Genomic DNA, 20108 nt, shown 5'->3' with positions numbered 1-20108 from the left:
ATCTAAAAATCAAAGTTTAAAAAATTAAAAAAACATTAATACATTAAATACGATAAAGGATTAAAGAAAAAAGCATGGCCCCGAGCTGGCGAAATAACATTGAATGAAATGACAGAAATAAAAAGGCGAACAGCCCGAATTTGATATTTCACTATTAAAATTCAAACCGTTGGCTAAACACCGACACAAACCTGGGACGGGCAAATAAAATGACTTAAATATTCTTCTACAAAATATTATTGGCTTTCCCGCTTTGTTTCGTATGGATCGAAATTAATACGTGAACAGTGAATGGGGAGGAGAAAATGAACGGGCAATTTCGATTGTCTTGCAGGGTTAAGAAGCATTTTCAACGGTTTATCGTCCATCTCAGATATGATATTCCATGACGCATTAACTGTAAGTGCTGTATTATATTTATACTATCTAACATAATCATGAGACATAATCATGAGACCCCACATATACAACAGCTATTTGTGATTCCCCAACAAGCTCGGAAGGATGAATATAGAATAGATAGAACCAAGCTAGTCTCCTTTCCCAAATAGATTCTGCCTCGGCCTCCGAACCTTTATGAACAATTCCATTTAGTAATTGAACCGGATAAAATAAACAGAAAATCGCACCTCATCTTTTCAAATAAAATGAAGGGTGTTAAAGTTTTCTTGCCGTTGTTTTTTGATAAGTGGATGATTCCAGGCTGACTTCACGCTCGTAGAGGCGGCAATTTGACCGAACTTAAAAAAAAAATAAAACACATATTGTAAAACCGACATAGAAGTCATGTTCAGACTGTTTAATTTTATATTCATTTTATATAACTTAGTCAAGCGTGCTGCGTAACAGGATGGAAGACTGGGTTAAAAAACATATATACATAATTAAGGTCAATTTTGGTAGGGTGGCATGCGTATATATTCATATTCTTGAGCAGAGTTTCACAAGGGAAAGGAAACATGGAGAGAATGAAGATTTCAACAAATGCAGAGATGTTGAGAGAAGCTGTAAACAACATCGCTGTGGTAGATGCCCATGCCCATAATCTTGTGCCTCTTGATTCTGAATTTCCTTTTATACAATGCTTTACAGAAGCTCAAGGCGAGGCTACAAAGGATGTGCCACATACCCTTTCCTTCAAGGTATCATTTCCTGTATAATTACATTCTTTTTACCATTACTCGATAGCCGTTCTTCATAAAAATCATGAATTTAAATGAGTTAGCAGGGTGACCCAACAGATGAAAACTAAATTCTAAGCTTATAGTGGGACCTACAAATATTATGAAATTATTAGTAATCATTCCCATTTTCTATATTAAGAATGTACCCACAAATACTTTATTATGCTGCTAGGCTACATCAAGATCATCCACATGCTCTTATGATTCTGTACTTCAATTCTTGCATACACCCTTGGCTTTAGAGACTGTTCTAGGTTCGATCCACTGCATTTCCAATATAAGTTTGTCCTATATAAGTCTCCGTTTGGATAAAATTTAGACTCTCATCTTCAAAGTTTCCAAAATCTGCATTAAGAATGGGAAAATCATAGTTTTCCTCTTTGCTTGCTTTAGTCGGATCTTCCTCAAATTCAAAACATGACATCCCAAACACTAGAAAAATCTTGCAATAGCATAACTTCTATAATTTTAGTCAGATCTTCATCAAATTTGAAAGATGACATCCTTGCAATTGCATAATTCATGCAAATGATCTCATATCTTCTCCAAATTTGAAACGTGAGTACCTTATTGGCCTCTTAGCAAGGTGAAGCAGACACTTGGGCCAAGAACCATCTCCAATTGATCGTCCAACTTTGCAAGAAAGACAAAGAAGAAAACAACAAACTAGGAAAATTCCAGTGTTCCACGGGCGTTGGGGACGGGGGGGACGCGTTTCCGGGACGGGGGGACCAAGGGCCTAAGTTTGGGGACGGCGGCGGGGTGGTGGTGCTGATATAGTTATACATATACATATAGTACTTGAAAAACTAGTTTTGAAAAGATGTATGACAGTATTACAGAGTAAGAATTACATTTCAAATGAGACTATAGGAAATTTGAAATACTAAATCTAAATACCAAGATTTCTAAGTTGTGTTGTTATATGGAGCCTAATCAGACTCGGAGGTTAGATTTTCCCTACTTCTATCGGTGCGGTTTCCCCCTATATTTTTCAACGGGGATTTGGGGGCAGCGCCCCCAAGTTGGGGTCAAGGGGCATCGCCCCTTGCAGGGTCAAGGGGCAGCGCCCCTTGCGCGTTCCCTGTCGCGATACAGGGCGGGGTCGAGGGGCAGCGCCTCGCGAGGCCAAAAATACTTTTATTATTATCTAAAGGCGTTGGGTGTTATTTTTCTATCGGCCCACGTCCAATTAGAGTTACCCCTTAACCCTCAAAAAACTTAAAAAGTCACTTTTTTTTTAAATTTTAATTTTAAACATTGCATATACGAGGGGCAACAAGAGACGTCTGGGCGTCTCCCCATCCTTGGAGAGACGTTTGCACGTCTCTCGAAGGACAGGGAGACGCCTAAACGTCTCCCAAGGAGACGTGGAGGCGTCTCCATGTCTCTCTTGGAGACGCCCAGACGTCTCCATGTCTCCACGTCTCCCTGGGAGACGCGGGGACGTCTCTGCGTCCCGACGGCGCTTGGGTGGCGGTGGCGGGACGGCGGGGGACGTCACGTCCCCGTCCCCCCGTCCCCGAGATGTTTCTGACGGGGGGACGCGCCCAAAAGGGGGGGGGGACGCGTCCCCGTGGAACACTGGAAAATTCTTTATGGTTTATGTGAGATTGCCCTTGTGCCCTAGATACTCCCCCATCGGACACCTAGGATAAGAAGTTTGTGAGAATATGCTTGCAAAATGGATTTTGATGATAGAACCACCCTTCCAGCCATCCTTCCAGGTTGCAAGCAACCTATAGCAAACTTCATTACTATATTAGGGTCATTAGAAACTTCCTTCTCCAATTCCAGCATTTGGCTGGGATAAATGGCCTCTTTCCTTGTAAAATCTGCTCCTTACTCCTCTTTCTTCTTGTGGACCTATGCCCACCATTGCTTGACCTCCTCCAAATATATTCTTCTCTCTTCTTCCCTCTTGTGGGACTAAACCCACCATAGTCTGACCTCCTCCTCCAAGCATTTCTCCTCTTTTTTCTTTGGTGGGATTCAACCCACTATACTCTAGCCTTCTCCACCAAAAATATTCTCCTTCGCTATTCATCTACCTCATTCTTTATAGCATTAAAATACAAATCAATACTAACAAGATCATCAAATATTTCCATCTTTGCCCTTGCACTCAATTCTCCTCCTTTTTCACACTCCTATACATCCTCAACATTATCAATAAAATGAAAATGATTAATTATTACCCATACTTCCACTTTGTCCTTATCTACTGCTGCAATATGTTCTTTACCATCATCTGTTGCAATATCTCATCTTCTCTCATCCTCTACTGCAACCTTTCCATCCTTTTAATCTCCATTGCATTTTCATATCCTTTATCTCCAAGCTATCTTGCGCTCTGCTTCTTGTTCTCCAATATTTTCAGGTTTCCCAAAGGACACCCTACAACTTCCACACCATCATTCTCTTCTTCAACTAGTGCTGCAATATCTACTACATTCATTTTCTCACTCACAAACTCCTTCACTCTAGTGGGTAACGTAACATCAATATAGTTTTTACAAATTTTTGAAAAATAACACATTACTTCTGTGATCTTTGCTTCTGTAACTCCACCCTCCATCCTTATGCCTTCAAAAAGACATATGCCAGCTGTAACCTCTTCCTTTTCATCATTTTCTTCTTTATCCTTTGGTATGAGGATCTTTCCCTCTTCAATGCCATCTATATGACACCCTGCTGCCTCTTCCTTTCTTCCTGCATTCCCAACAATGTTTTCATTGTTGGATTATTGTCATTGATGTCAAAGGCAAGTGAGAGCAGATTTATTGATGGTTAAAGTGTGCACATTTCATGAGATATAATTGTAAACCCTTTCCTTATTGATTGCCTTATTCAAGGGAACATTTAAATTAAATTAAATATTTTTGGAACCCTCCCCTAATAGGGATTCATATATTAGAAAGGGGATTACATTATTTCTTATGGAATTCTATTAATATGTCCCAAAGAGGGATGACCTTATGGGAAGGGGCGCCTAGCCTTGAAAAAGATCTAAATAAAAATAATTGTCATTTTCTGACTGGGCCAACGTAGGAAGTTTAGGAGGGATTTTAAATTAAAATAAATTCTCTGATCTCTACCTTGGCCGACCTCTTTGAGGAGGCATATCCTTTGGTGAAAAGTTGCTTTGGAGGGTTATACATATAAGATCTTGTGGGGTTCATTTCACATCCATTCATTGAAGATATTTCCTATTAAGAGCAGAGATATAGAGCAGAAAAAGAGCAGATTTATGAAGAAAAATAAGACATATAGGTGAGTAGATTTATGAGGTTAAATCAATCTCATTTAGAGGGAAAATTCATGCAAGTTATGTGAGTGTATATTGTGAAGATTGAAGCAGACTTAGTGCAAAATTTTGGGAAGATATAGTTTAGATTTGTAAGCAATTTTTGAAGACCATGTTGCAGATCTGAGTAGAGGGTTAAGAGCAGAAGGTCAAGGCAGATTTGTGGGCAGTTCTTGTTGAAGAGTTTGAAAGGATCTAGGGCAGATACGACAACTTTATAATCATCTTGGTTTTCGAAGGTTGGTGCTTTCTACTTTGCAAGCACAAGAGGTTGGAGCCTCTCATTCAAAGAGATTGGAGTCTTTGCTAAGTTGGTGCTTAGTGGAGGGGATCGGTGCCTATGAAGTTGTAAGAAGCTCTTTATAAAAGCAATATTTTGCTGTGGTTTTCACCCGTAAGGGTTTCCACATAAAATCGTGTGTGCATCTTGTGTTCCTTTTGTTAGATCTTAATTTGTGGATGCTTTGTTCATTGCTTTAAGATTGCTAAAACTAAAAATTGAAAAATTTGGTCTTATACTAATTCATCCCCCCTCTTAGTATAAGTGTGTGTGTGTTTCTTCATTCATAAACTTGAAATTTTTCTTCTTCCTTCTGCATATTCTTTATCATTTCCTCAAACTCATCGAGCAATTATTTCCCCAACAATTTGTTTATCTTTCTCAACCCCTCTTTCAACAAGATATTTTTCTCTTCTTCAACAATTTTCTAATTAAATATAGGACCCTCAAAGTCTATCCTCCTAACCTTTTCTTTATTTGCCTCATGTTCTCCATTTCATTGCTCCTTTGCAAGTATATTCTCCTCCTTACTGTCCTCCTTCATGAGGATTTCCTCTTTCTTTGTTTGTACATAACATGCTTCATCTCTTTTCTCTTCACTATCCTATTGCTTGATGATTTCTTGTTCCCTTGTTCTCCCATTCCTTTTCTCTTTCTTTCTTCTCTCACTTCCTTTCTTGTCTTCTTTCATCTTTAACTGTGCTCCCACATATTTCTGTTCTCATGTCCCTTCTATATGAGGGTTACAACACTTCTTTGTTGCCTTTTTTCTTTCATTGTCCTCTTTATGAGAATTTTCTTCCTTCCAAATCCCTCTATTTTAGGAGAGATATTCATCTCTTCTCCTTCTTCAGGATAGCAATCTATCTTCTCTTCATGCCTTTCAACTTCATATCTCTCATTCTCTATTAGATGCTTTCATTGAAATTTTTATTGTATTTTCTTTTATTTACAACCTTTCCTCTATGTTGAGTAATTTCTAATGCATCTATTATTTCTTGGATTCTTTTCAACTGTTAAAAAATAACTTCTTCGTACCCCTGAGATTCAGAGGGAGTGCTCATAAGAAAATGAAGAACAAATTCCTCCCCAAGAAATCGCTAAGAAAAGACCTCTGTGGGTTCACAAAACAATGGAAGATGCAAGGGATTTTGCAGCTCCTTCAGGGACTTTTAGAGAAAGTATGAGGCCTTGAAGCTTCACTAGCTATGTAGCCCTAATGAATGATCTCTCTAAATTAGAACCTTCTAGTGTACCAGAAGCTCTTAAACATCAAGTTTGGAAAGATGCCATGTCAGAAGAATATAAATCCATCCTCAACAATGATGTATGGGAAATTGTTCCTAGGCCAAAAGGGAAATCCGTTGTCTCATCCAAGTGGCTATTCAAAATTAAACATGCTGCAGATGGTAGCATAGAGAAACATAAAGCCAGATTTGTTGCCTGGGGGTTCTCACAAAAAGAAGGAATAGACTATGATGAGACATTTGCTCCAATTGCTAGATACACCTCTGTCAGAACATTACTGGCCATTGCAGCAGCCAAAGGTTGGAAAGTCAATCAAATGGATGTGAAAACTTCTTTCTTGAATGGTGAAATTGAGGAGGAAGTCTACTTTCTTGAATGTGCAGATTAAAGAAAGCTCTATATGGTCTAAAACAGGCTCCTAGGGCCTAGTATGAAAGAATTGACAGCTATCTGTTGGGATCGGGATTCTCAAAGAATGATGCAGATCCAAATCTTTACTTCAAGAAAGTCAAAAGTGACATGCTGATATTGATCTTATATGTTGATGATCTTCTGATTACAGGAGAAAATCACCTTATTTGTCAATGTAAGAAAGACCTTGAAATGGAGTTTGATATGAAGGATTTAGGCCTTCTACATTACTTCCTTGGATTAGAAGTTTGGCAAAACTCTAACAGCATTATACTTAATCAAGGAAAATACACTTTAGACATATTGAAGAGATTTGGTATGATGAACTGCAGACCCATGACTTCTCACATGGAAACTAATCTGCACAAAATAAAGGAGGCAGCAACAGATTCCCCATTGGTAGATCCTACGCTCTATAGACAGATGATTGGATCATTAATGTACTTGGTCAATACTAGACCTGATATCTGTTATCCAGGAAATGCCTTGAGTCAATTCATGTGTGAACCTAAGGAGATTCATCTTATGGCAGTAAAACATATAATGAGATATCTTCAAGGCACTCTCAACTATGGACTCAAGTATGAGAATATTGATTTGAATCTTCACGGGTTCACTGATTTAGATTGGGCTAGAAGTGTGACTGACAGGAAAAGCACCTCAGGGTGCTGTGTCAGCTTGGGTTCAGCCATATGATATCTTGGATTAGCAGGAAACAGTCTTCAGTAGCTCAGTGCTCCACAGAGGCCGAATATATCGTAGCTTCCATGGCTGCACGAGAAGCTGTATGGCTACGGAAGCTACTTGTGGGATTATTCAGAGAACCAATGAAGCCTACTATAATTCATTGTGACAATCATAATTGTATAAAACTCTTCGTGAACCCTGCGTGAACCTTGTATTTCATGATAGATCCAAACACATTGAGATCCCTTATCACTATGTGAGAGATATGGTGGATAGGAATGTGATTCAATTACAGTATATCAGTACAGGAGACTAGACAGCGGACATACTGACCAAACCTCTAGCCAGAGTGAAAGTTGAACACTTCAGAAAAGGTCTTGGTATGATTGAGTTATAATCAGTTTTTGTAATCTGTACTAATATATGAGATGTTTAATGTGTAAACTTCTTTTGTCGTGTTACGACTTTATGGGCTCCATCCCTTGTGTACATTTCTAAAAGGTGACAATCTTTTAGACTATGAACACTTGTATTAAACATTATGAGGTGATGATCTTGTAATGTTGATATCATGCTGACTTGATATCACTCTAACTCATGGATGTGCCATGATATGTTATGGTAGACATTATGTGACGTAATGTCAGTGCACATACCATAACTTGGATATAAGGGAATTCAACATTCTCAAGTATTTTATATCCAAGGTATCGTGTGTTATGCGATACTGATATCACGTGTTATGTGATAATCAGAGTTCCATGACTCGCGGCGAGTCACGCGAGTCACGCAAGTCAGCGGGCCGGGTGACCCCTGCCGAGTCATGGTGACCCTGACCCGGGCTCGGACGGGTCAGGAGGCATGACTCGCCTGACTCACTGAGTCAGCGAGTCATTCCCTGACTCACCGAGTCCAAGGGTCGTGACCCGGCCGACATCACTTAAAAAAGTGCAGTCAAAAAAATGAAAACTCATGGTATAATGAAAACTCCTCTCCATCATCTAGCATTGAATTGTTGATTGATACTTCTCTTGGGATGGCTTGCAATTTTTTTATCATCCGAAATCAGATTGCTAATTGATACTCTATTTGAGGCAATGAGTAATTCTTCATTTGGTGCAATGCATGAAAAATCGTCTTTCACTGCAACACCTTGATTATTGGGCTCCATTTTGCTCTCCTCTTGTAACTTAGGGAAAATACTCAACAATGGGAAGGGAATTGCTCAGGTCTGCTTGCAAATCAGTAGTTTTTTTTCCTTTCAAAAATTACTTCCTCCAGCCTTCAATGCCAACACCTCCCTCTTTATCATTCATCATTTGAGTTGGAATCTGATTTTCTTGAACAAATTTATCTCTATCTGCTGTTGAATTCACCTTCTTTGCTGTGAATTGTTCCTTGATTGAATTCATTTGCTTTACTTCTTCTTTTCTGCTGTTAATATTAACTCTCTTTTGATTTTCAATTAATACTTAGTTTGAATGCTAATTCCCTTTACATCAAAATCGAACCCTCTGCTTGAAGTCGCACCTTTTCTCTGCTCTGATCTGATTGCTTTTGCATTCTGCTATGATCTTATTTGGACATTCACCACCATGGATTTTACATTACTTATGCATTCATTGTTGAACCCTACACTTGCAATTTACAGAAATTCACCCCATCTGCTCTTGAATTCGCACCTCTCTGCCTGAATTCATCTCTGCTCTGACTTATTTCTGCGTTGAATTGGATTATGTATTATGGTTCCTTTGATTTTGTATTTGTGGGCATTCAAAACAATTGTTTCTCTTGCAAATGGAGGTTAGCCAGGTTATGTTTTGTATTGTTTTTTAGATTTTGACACTATGCTTTCTAATTCCTTCAGCTACAATTTACATTTCTACGCATGTGATGGATGTATGTTTATGTATGTGATCAAATTAGCTTCTATTTGATGATGTTATAGTGTCTTTAAGCTTAATTCAATAATGGGTGTATGAAACAAGTTTTAAATCGTTAAAAATCTCTAAATTTCAAGGGTTTTCTTATTTTGCCGAGTCGTTGCCAAGTCATTGCCGAGTCTGAGCTGATTCACGAGCCGAGTCAGCCTTGCCGAGTCAGAGCCGAGTCCGAGTCTGGGAACTTTGGTGATAATATTCCTGTGTCACTCATTACGTGATGCATCATGTCACGAGCATATGTGATATGATCCTTTGTATTACGAAGTCGTGTAATATATCTTATTATGAGAAATATGATGCTTATTTTACATAGGTCTTTAGTTATCTTCCCTAGCTAAGAGGGAGTGTTGAAACTTAGTAGCTTCGGTAAGATAAATGATTGAATGAGAGACTTCATTTATCTCTCACTCAATCATCTACCTTATCGATATAACTACAATCTAAATGTAGACCTCATGATTAAATAATGAACTTGTTATAATCATCTTATATGCATAATTGATCATACTATAATCATATTACTCATGTTGTGATTGTAATAAGATCCGACTAGACTTATAACTATCATAGCTATCATATGATAGCATCGATTGATGCTATCACATGATAACTATAATAGTTATCATCTTAAATTGCACATTATACCGATCGGTTATCTGATAATTATATTGTGACATAACCCGATTGTTTATCGGATGATTATATTGCTTGACGTGCCCCGATTGTTAATCGGTTTAATATGTTAAATGACGTGACTGATAGTTATCGGTATAACACTTAAGTGAAGGATCAAGACATGTCTTGATCGGGCATGTCAAAAGACATGACCGGTCAAGGCATGCCTTGATCGTTGGGCATGGCCTATAAGTATATGTCAATGAAGTTCTGTAGAAGCATAGAAATAATTAATGTTATCTTCAGCAACCTGTGACATAAGAAGTAACAGAAAATATCAGTAAAAGAATAATAATAATATACGACTTCAGACTAGAACATAAATTTGAATATCATTTACACCCATCCATTGTTGATGATTGTTTAGAGACTGCTGATGGTTATTAAAATGAGGGTCAAATCTATCTAGAGTTAGATTATGTTGAAGTTAAAACCTGTCATCATAGACTACTATGATCTCCTTGACTATCCATGTGGTTTCATATAACCACAAACAATAATTCTGATTTTTTTTGGCACTATAAATTTGATTGGACACTTGAGAGACTTCAATCATCTCTATCTCTTAATTTTTTCTTTTCTTTTGTATCTCTTTAAAAGATTTAACTCGTCTATAATTGATAAATGCAACAATGAAATTTTGAAAGTTAGCCATGATGGTAAACTTTTTGAGTGGAAGTCTTGACTTCCATACAGTACTTTCACAATCTAAATTAAATTAGTAGAATTGAATGATGTCTTTGTTCCTCACATGGACTATATGGAAAGTTACAAGGCAAGCATGATAGAAGGAAGGTGGATGAAAAAAATGTTGATAGAGACTGGAATCAGACACTGTTACAAACACTGATGTTGCATACTGCATGCTGATACGAGAACAATTTATCATCTTGTTCCTTGAGGCAGACATAAATCCCAAGCTTGCATATATGAGATTTCTTCATTTTGTGTTACAGATCCACTCCATTTAATTTTAGTCATGAAGCACTTTTTGGTAAAGCCTGAGAACCAAGTCTTGATAAGCAGTCCATAAAGATTAAAACTGAGGATTAATGAACTACTTTTCCAGTAGAGCTTAGCATGCTTATAAACAAAATCATAAATATGACTGTATGTGGAAGTCATTGTTTGAGTGGATCTACCCAAAGACAAACCTAGAAGATGCATCAGCATGGTACCCTGAGAATTATAAGCTCAAATATATTTCTCTTGCATTAAGAGGTTTGCATTGGGGATCAATGAAAGTCCTGAACAACTCTCAAAACTTCTGCTCTTCAAATTTGACTAGAACATGCTTGTGGTAAAAAGATTTAGAATACTTATGCTCATGAAATGGGATTGACTTTGGTGGTTGTAGTGATTGATATTGTTGTCAAGTACAGGAGTTGAGGAGTACAAGGGTATATTGACTACAATCTAAAAGCTGTACCATCTGAATGCAGTGAACAATATATAGTCTATGTAAAATCAAGAGTGTACAACAAAAAAACTGGCCATGTTGACGAAAAGCTGAATAGATGCTGGTTGTAAGATTATTATGGTTTCAGCCTGCAGCATCTAAAAATATAACATTAAGTTGTGTGTTTGGAACTCTATGGCAGATAAATGAATACGATAGTTCTTTGTATGTGACAAAAATAAACTTCACTGCCACGTATCCTTTATCATGATTGATAAATAAGCACTTATTGTCACTTTTATCTATGATATTAAAATGCTTAAGGTTAACTTTTTTTTACATTGAGGTCTGTTTGAAACTAGGGAAAGATGATTTTCATGGTAAAGCCAAAGCATCCTTTGAAAAAATGAACAGTTATTGTAATATCCCCTGCTGTTGTATGATTGGGTGTGTAGGGAATATTAACAACCAATTGTCTGATAACCTGCTGTTCTAGTTTTCAGACTGAATAACTTGCATGTTATGCAGTTTTAGACAGCTAGAATAACTCTGCGTGTTATGCAGCTTTCCTTGGTTTTGCTAAATCTGATCTCTAATTGCTGACTTGGACCTCAAACGAATATTGTCAAACAGTTGTCATGAAACCTCTATCTTGCTGTCTTTTGTTTTCAGATCGTTTTTGCTTACTTGGAATGGTTTCAAATGAAGTTTAAATGCTTGCAATTGATTACTAAAACTTCTAAGCCAAGAGTTAAAATGCAAATGCAATCCTTTTTGTCTTTTGAATGCACACATATGACTTCTACATGTAAAATGTGCATGTACAACCAATGGACATTTTAACAAATAGTTGGCATGCAGTCTGTTATGCTATCTATGAAGACTATAACCATAGGCATTACATCAAACATTTATCATGCAACCTCTCCTTCCTTTCATTGCTGTTCTATCTCATTCAATTTATTCAATGGCTTACAAACCAAATGCATTCCCAAAGGGATGAGTAAGTATTTTTATCGAAACCTGATAATAGGCAGCCACCGCTGAAGCTGATTACAAATTCAATCTGCTGCATATAAGTCACTGTTGGGACTGATTACAAGTTCGAACTGCTGTATGCATGGATTTTAATTCACTATTGGTTGCAAAAAACAGAGCTATAGGCCTGCTTATTAAGGAGTCTTCAATCTGTAATGTTTGCCTTTTTAATTTGCTCTCAAACCCTGCTATAACATTCTGGGATAAATATGCAGCTGATAATATGAATTTGTGTGCAGACCCTAGCTGCCATTATGCTAAAAACATGAATTAAGAACCTGCAATAAACTCCACAGTGATTCCTGAGTGTAACCACCTCACAATGGTGCTTGGGTTTCCATCCAACACCAATAAATCCAAGGGTTTTCGTCTTTAGAACAATCCAGTCATTGATTTCAGCAACAATGGAGAAATAGCTTCAATGAAATAATCTCATAACATGCTCTTGAAGGAAGACAAGGTTTGTTTATAAAGACTCCTCAAACTCCAAATCAATCTCCATGCTCAATGTGGGATAAATCCTCCTTTACTTTTAATTCCTCCTTATGAAGTCGGCCATCTAGAATCTTCTAATAAATCATTAATAATATAATTTTATATTTGCACTTTATGTCATTTAATTTCCTCCTTGGCTAGGTGCTCAATAATTAATTGAAACATGACCCCATTTTAATGATGAGTATGACCCTTTCTTTATGAAATAATAATAACTTATAATATAACATTAAATGGCCTCATAATAAAATTTATTAATAAAGTTATCACTTTATTAATAATCAAATAAGCATAACTCCATGATTAATCAATATTTCTTCATTCTGTCTACACCGGGGAATTGACCATTTTGTCCTCTGTCCAACTCACTAACTTACTAAAAATAGAAAGGGTCCCTCTCGAGCGCCTCCTGACTTACTATAAATAGTAAGTATGTGAAACTAAGCCCAAATGAAGTCCAATTTGAACCAAACGAAGAGCAGTCCTGAACACTTCTGACCTCCGGAATGGGAATAAGCCTCTTGCACTGCCAACTGGAACCCTCTAACCGTCAGTCTTAGCCTACGAGGGCCAATAATAGGCTAATCCAATCATAAACCATATCATCCGAAAAATGGGACATTACAGTTATGTTGTGATGTCCTCTCCTTTTTGTGTTGGAAATGTTATAAGCCTTCATGAGGATGCTTGCATCCCTTATTAGAGAGTGGAATTAGGAAAAAGACTCACAAAAGATGAACATAGGGATCATGTAATTATTGATTGCTACTCAAGAGTGGTATGAAAAATTTACTCTTTTGTGAATTGAATAATGATAAAAGGGAAAAAAACTCAAGTTATTTATTTCAATAAAGAAAGAATGTTCTTGTTCTTAAAGGAAGTGCATTAAGGATGGCCAATTAATTATTTTCTATGGAGGATACATTTAGACTATGAATTTTTTCGTTATATTTAATGAAAAAGCACATTTAAGAGCCATTATTAAAGGTCATATCTTCACAATTATAAGTTAATGAAAGAAAGCCATAGCTTGCTTGGAATATTAATGCTCAGGGGAAGGAATACACACATACATTGGTGGTTGGGATGGGAGTTGCAATCAATGTGGGAGCATATAAATGGGAGCTTGGGTTCGAATCTCTGTTAAGTTCTTAAATTAGCTTTGTGTATTTGTTGTAAAGGTTGTATATAAAATTTAAATTCCATCAATCCTATTACTTATTTTAAATGTTCTTTTATAGAACATTGCTTGCTTCTTGAATGGAACTGTGTGTTCACTGGACAAGAATAACATGTTTTCTGTCATCATTTGTACTTGTTCTTGGTTTGTGCTTTTTATGATGGGGAAATTCTTTGGTTTGCAGAGAAGCATACGTGAGATTGCAAAGCTGTACAATTGTGCGACAACATTGGAGGCAGTTGAAAAGTGCCGCAGTTTTCTGGGCCTGGAGACTATGTGCTCAAAATGCTTTAGTGCTGCAAACATTTCTGCAGTGTTGATGGATGATGGAATTTGCATTGATAAAATGTATAATATTCATTGGCATAAGAACCATGTACCAATTGTGGGAAGGATCTTAAGGATAGAGGCTGTCGCTGAAGAGATTCTTAGTGGGGTAAGCTATATATTTATTTTATTTCATTGCAAGAGGCTATGCTTTTTATCTTTGTTTTGTGAAGTTCTCTTTTAGATGTTTCGAATGTCACCTTACCAAGATGGGACCACAAACTTGGCATATATTCTGGACTTCTGATTGTCCAAATTAAAATACATCTTTATTTCTGTGGTAAAGACAACTTTATTACATTGAAAGAATTATCTATGTCAAATATAAAGGGCTGATGTGGGTGGTGCAAATTGTAATGTCAACCTATCATGGCTGATTCTTCATCATGCCAAGTCCACAACTCTATTGAGCCATAATACAAAGTCATATACTTTGTACAAGCATGGCTGATACAGTAGATGAATTCCACAGCCTACAACCAAATAACTGGATGAAAATCTGACCTATATAGTGCATTGAAGATAAGAAGCCATTACTTTTAGTCTGACAAAGTATCCTAGGGTTTGGTTTTGTTTTGTTTTGAAATAGTATTCATCACTGGTTGTATTTCATTCAGTTACTATGATTGAAAGTTTTCAATCTTGTCTATATTGTCTGATATGGATGATCAATGATTTACCGTTCCAGATCATTGCTTGAAACAATTTTGGCACAAAGGAGCATACCAATATTTACTATGACCATAAATGGCCTCTGTAACTGTGGAAACAAAACCATTGTAAAATTTCTGGAAAACATGTTGTCTAACATTTTCTGGCAAGAAGAATTACATTGTGTCTTTGTGTCATACTCTTATATCTGTGTGTGCTAAAAAATGTTGTGGCAGAATCCACCTGATGGAATGACATGGACGCTAGGGGGCTTTACTAATGTCTTTTTATCAACACTGAAGTCATATCCTTCAATATTTCTTTGCATTTTGATTTAAATTCAATTCTTTTCTTTTGGATTTTTTATGAAGTTCCTCAATCTTGGCACTTGTTTACTACTACTTTTTCTTTACCCTCTCTAAAGATGTTGTTGGTTTTAAAAGTATAGCTGCATGTCGCAGTGGTCTTAATATTAATCCAATGGTAACAAGTGAGGATGCAGCTGATGGCCTTCACAAGGATATACATGGTAAGTTCAATAGTACATTTGTTTCTTCAACTAGTGTCTTATCTTAGCCTTTATATGAAAATGAATGTTTTGACATTATGCCTATTGATTAATGTTTAAACTGATGAGTTTTTATTTTGCAATTTTTGCCTCAGCCAGTGTGCCAATACGAATCGGCAGCAAAAGCTTTGTTGATTACATTTTCACACATAGTTTGGAAGTGGCTGCCTCGTTTGATCTTCCCATGCAAATACACACAGGGTAATTTTGAATTGTCCCTGCCTATCATTTTCTAGACATTTCCTAGCAGTTCTATTAACTCTAGTTTTCAACCGAGGCTTTTAGTGTTTATGTGTACCTCGTGCATAGTTATTTATTTATTACCTGTTCGTATTTGTAACTCCTGTGGGGTGCATAAGATAAGATACTAACTCAAAAGTTTTACAAGGTAGCATACTATGCTTAAGTAGGTTTAACTAAAATAATGTCATTGCTAGTGGAAGATCTTTACAATTACACCCACCTCATGCAAACAATAGTTTTAATGACTTGAATTTTTATACATCAAATCAATAATTATTAAGTATGTTTCAGTAAATGAATGAATATATAAAATGTAACATACTTTGTGTTGGTTCTTCCAACTGATTCCTCAATTTCCTGTAAAGATTAGCCATATCTTATGCTTAAGGATATGGGGAGATTGGCCAACAAACAGGAAACTTTCTCCTAAGATAAGGTTTCTCTGCACTTCAGGATTTGTAAAACCTAGGTGGGTCTCCCTTATGGTATCAATATAATATCTATTTATAACAAATAAATGATTTCCTATACATTATGAGAAGGATTTACAAAGTATTATATGAAAACATCCATTACCTTTGTAATCATTCAGAATCAAGCATGGGATGGCAAAATAATTAGAATTAATTTAAATTTGGCTTTTGATTTATCATTTTGATCTAATCTGGGATTTAGGAGGAAATATCTCAATTAGATTGGTGCCTACTTAGGGTTACAGAGTCTCAAAATCATGCAAACTTCTTTTATAACAACCTAACACAATTCAATGGTCAATTAGACAATATTGCGTTGCAACATTGTCACCCACAAAAGACAAACGGTATAGTCCCACTTAGTAATCTCTTTGTAATTACAACACTCTTAGCATTCTCATGAAAGCAATTATTCCATTCAATAAATAAAAGCCATTAAAGAGAAACATTCATTGCAAGAACTTTGCAAAGAACTCAACAATACTTGATTATTTTATTCAAAAGAAGTACCGAATTACAAATTGGAGACAACTATATTGAAGCATATCTTCATATGAGCTTCAATTGAAATATACATTTATATGATAGCGATTTCTTTATAGACTTTACACACCATATCCTAAGACATGGTATAGATTGAAATACCCGCCCCAAAATTACAAGTCCCAGAATCTTGAACAATAAGGCTCATATCCCCTTTTATAAACTAAGTAAGCGTGCCAGCTCATGAGCCAATTCACATGTGTCATTACATTTGACAACCATATTTCTATTGAAACAGAACGGGTACAACAACCCGTTTAAAAAATATTCCCTTTATGTAGTTGGAACTCAAAAGATGTTGCTGAAGGTTGAAGCTTTTGAAAAACATGTGACCTTGGATCGTTGATGAAGACAAAATTTGAACATTGCTGCTGACATGGCAAGATGATTCATTTATTGCACTTTTCCAAATGTTAGGGGTAAATAACTTATGTTAGTAGGAATGATAGTTATAATTGTGCTTATGGTTATGTTGTGTTGTCGAGAGGTTCCCGTCGGGCAGTTGGGAGTTGGTGATGGTTGGCAACTTGGCCAACCGTCGGGTCTATATATTGTTTGGATGGAACCTCGACAGGGGAGATTATGTAGGGATATATTCTAGTTAATGCAATAAAGATATAACTCTTCCGGTCTAGTTGTTTATCATTATTACTTATGCTGTGATACATGAATGTTTTGTTACATGAATAACTGGTACGTGTGGACAACACCGTGTTATCTGTGAGTGTTGCCAACCTTACATTAAGGACTAAACATTTTGGTGCCGTTGCCTGAACGAACCTAGAGAAAACTGTGGCAACAGGCGGAAGGAATTAATGGGCCGACCATTCAACCAACAATTAATTGTTGTGGACAGCGACATGCACGAAGAGAGTACCATGGAAGAGGCACGAGAAGATCAGTTGACGACAGACTTGGTAGAGTTGTGGGACGTGTCAGTCACGCAGTACGTGCAGAGGGAGGCTCAGGAGAGAGCCGTCTCGGAAGGCACGGTATGTGGTGAACTCACCGTCAGCACTCCCGTCTTTGACCTGCTCGGAAGTATTCCAAGGTTACTCGCTAGAAATTTGATTGCACTTCAAGACCGAAGGGAGGAAACTGCATGAGAACTCCGTTGACAACAAGTACTCCGAAGGTACGAGGAGCAGAGTTGTAGGGAGGAAGGGGAGAAGGAGGCTAGTCGATGCTGTACCTCTGGCACTTGATGCCCCTATGGCCAAATAAGGACAAATGTACCACTGCCACCAAAGGAGTAGACGAGGGAACTGTATGAAGATCTCTTCGCATAAAAGAATAGGCCGAACGGAGACGACGACTAAGGGAGGTTGCGGACTCGAAGAGACCGAAGAAACGCAGCAGAAGTCGGAGTGTGAGTCGGAGTCGTAGTCAGGAGAGACAAAGGCCATGTACGTGGAAGGAGTTGGCCTAGGTCGCTAGGAACTTGCCACTTCCAGACGTAGCGGAGGAAGATCTCGCTGACTAGGCCCCACACTTGACGTCAAGTGAAGAGGAGTCTGGAGCTGAGTCGCAGAGCAACTCGTCATAATATTCTAAACAAGGAGAGGAGGCGGTACGGGACCTGCACGAAGAGATCACCACTATTTTTGAAGCAACATTATCTGGGATCAGGAATTTGTCCTTGTCAGAGGGCATCAAAATAGGAGGGTCAGATCCAGAAACCCCGGGAAGGAGGGACTATAAGAACGAGGGTGACCAAAGCCCTGTGGACACGGGTCCAACCAGACCAAGAGTGTACGGTACCTCCCAGACACATAATACCTTTCCGGCATATAGTCACTTCCAAGCGCTACATAAAACCCTCCAGGCAAGAACAATGGCACACACCCTGGAGAAACAAAAGCTTCCAAAATTCATGGGCGACGGGTTTGAGGACCTCGTACGGCATTGTAAGACATGCGTGACCATTTGGGAGGCAAATGGCTAGGACGATTGAGATTACTGGTATACGGACATTTCCAGCCACTCTACGAGGAATAGCTAGATTGGTATACGGACCTGGATGCCCAGTATAAAACGTCCTGGAACACTGGAATAGTCTGAAGAAGGCTTTTGAAGAGGAGTTCAAACTCCTACGTGACGACAATGAAATTGTGGCGGAGATTTACAATACCAAGCAGGGAAAAAGTGAAAGCATGCGGGCATATAGTAGAAGGCTGAGGGAATTGCTCAACCCCGAGGGAAGCATAGGGTGAGCGATGGTGACAGTATGGATGAAGATAGTGATGGGGAGTCCAGAACCGTGCAAGCACTCCGAAGGGATATGATGAGGATGATGAAAGAACTAAAGGTTGACAAGGACGGTGGCAGGGAAGGAAAGGAGCTATGGTGCACCGACTGCAAGATGGAAGGACACACTAAGGGGAGTTGTCCCCGCAAAGCCTTCTGTGACATCTGCCAAGTAATGGGACATTCCATTTAGGAATACCCGTACAACTTGAAAGCACGGAGCACACAAGTGTTCTATGCCCAACCTGACCAGGTCACACCACTAGCGACACCTTCGAAGCCGGTAGCAAACTCTGACGCCTCTCTTGAAGGATACAGAAACAATCAACGGGGTAACAACAGGTCAAATAATAACACACCAAGGAGTAGAATTCAATACGACGCGAAGGGATGACCCATGATTCAATGTAGGAAGTGCAATGAATGGGGTCACTTTGCACGGGAATGTCAAAACGGGGGTGACGCATGAAGTTTGCTGTGCAAATGGTGCGGTCTAGGGAATCATGAGGACATAGATTGTCCAAAGCAAAAAGGGGTGAATATGCTGGAGGTAGAAGGACTTGGGGAATATAAAAGAAGCGAGAAATTTCAGACTTTGTGTTGAAGTCTTGTTTTATCCCTTTATGTTCTTATGTCATTTTGGGGTATTACTTGGTGCTTACTTTGAAGATTGTAGAAGACTGTTGAAGAGAGCTTCACTTCAGCTAATTGCAGACTTTGTGTTGCAGCTATTGGGAGTGGAATTAGTTTAAGAATTACAATTAGAGTTGAGAAATATCTCAAGACTTTGTGTTTGTGATAGATTCTCATATAGATTAGTTTTAGAGTGCATTCTATTTGTAGACTTTGTGCTACTGTATATTGCATTTGGTTCTGAAAAGTTATTATTACAAAAGGTTGATAGGATCATAAATATTCAAGACTTTGAGCTTGATATTGTTTTCCTGTCCCGGAGGAAGTGATGGAAATCTTTGGGTTTTTCAGGAAACTTCATTTCCTCTTTTTCATTTTATGGTATAGGTTATTACTAATATTTGCTTTTAATTGCTATTCTTTTCTGTGAAGAGGAAAGAATATAGTTTTTCTTGAAAGAAGAAGGAAAATTGTTGTGCCATCCGTATTAAATTAGTTTATATAGGGGGAGCATTCCCTTAGAATTAGGAGATTATTTACTAACACGCTGTGGCTGAAATCCACAATTTTGTACAG

At 37.8% G+C, this 20108-nt stretch overlaps 1 protein-coding gene across 2 annotated transcripts in view; it reads left to right on the top strand.

Moving 5' to 3' along the window:
* The first annotated feature begins 226 nt into the window (after positions 1-226).
* Positions 227-20108, top strand: part of LOC131041898 (uncharacterized) — a 198144-nt gene continuing 178262 nt past the window's right edge. Inside the window, exons 1-5 of one of the 2 annotated variants that reach the window (XM_059208003.1) lie at positions 227-399; positions 14032-14283; positions 15062-15129; positions 15239-15354; positions 15489-15594. In XM_059208003.1, the coding sequence (XP_059063986.1) occupies positions 376-399; positions 14032-14283; positions 15062-15129; positions 15239-15354; positions 15489-15594 (566 nt within the window). In that variant the 5' untranslated portion in view covers positions 227-375. Of the gene's footprint in view, positions 400-890; positions 1143-14031; positions 14284-15061; positions 15130-15238; positions 15355-15488; positions 15595-20108 lie in introns of those variants that run through there. The other variant, XM_059207974.1, reaches the window with a different exon arrangement.

The sequence above is a fragment of the Cryptomeria japonica genome, chromosome 1 (assembly GCF_030272615.1).
Source record: "Cryptomeria japonica chromosome 1, Sugi_1.0, whole genome shotgun sequence".
Classification (NCBI taxonomy): Eukaryota; Viridiplantae; Streptophyta; class Pinopsida; order Cupressales; family Cupressaceae; genus Cryptomeria; species Cryptomeria japonica.
Note: the sequence above shows the minus strand (reverse complement) of the source record. Positions and strands in the feature narration are given on the sequence as shown.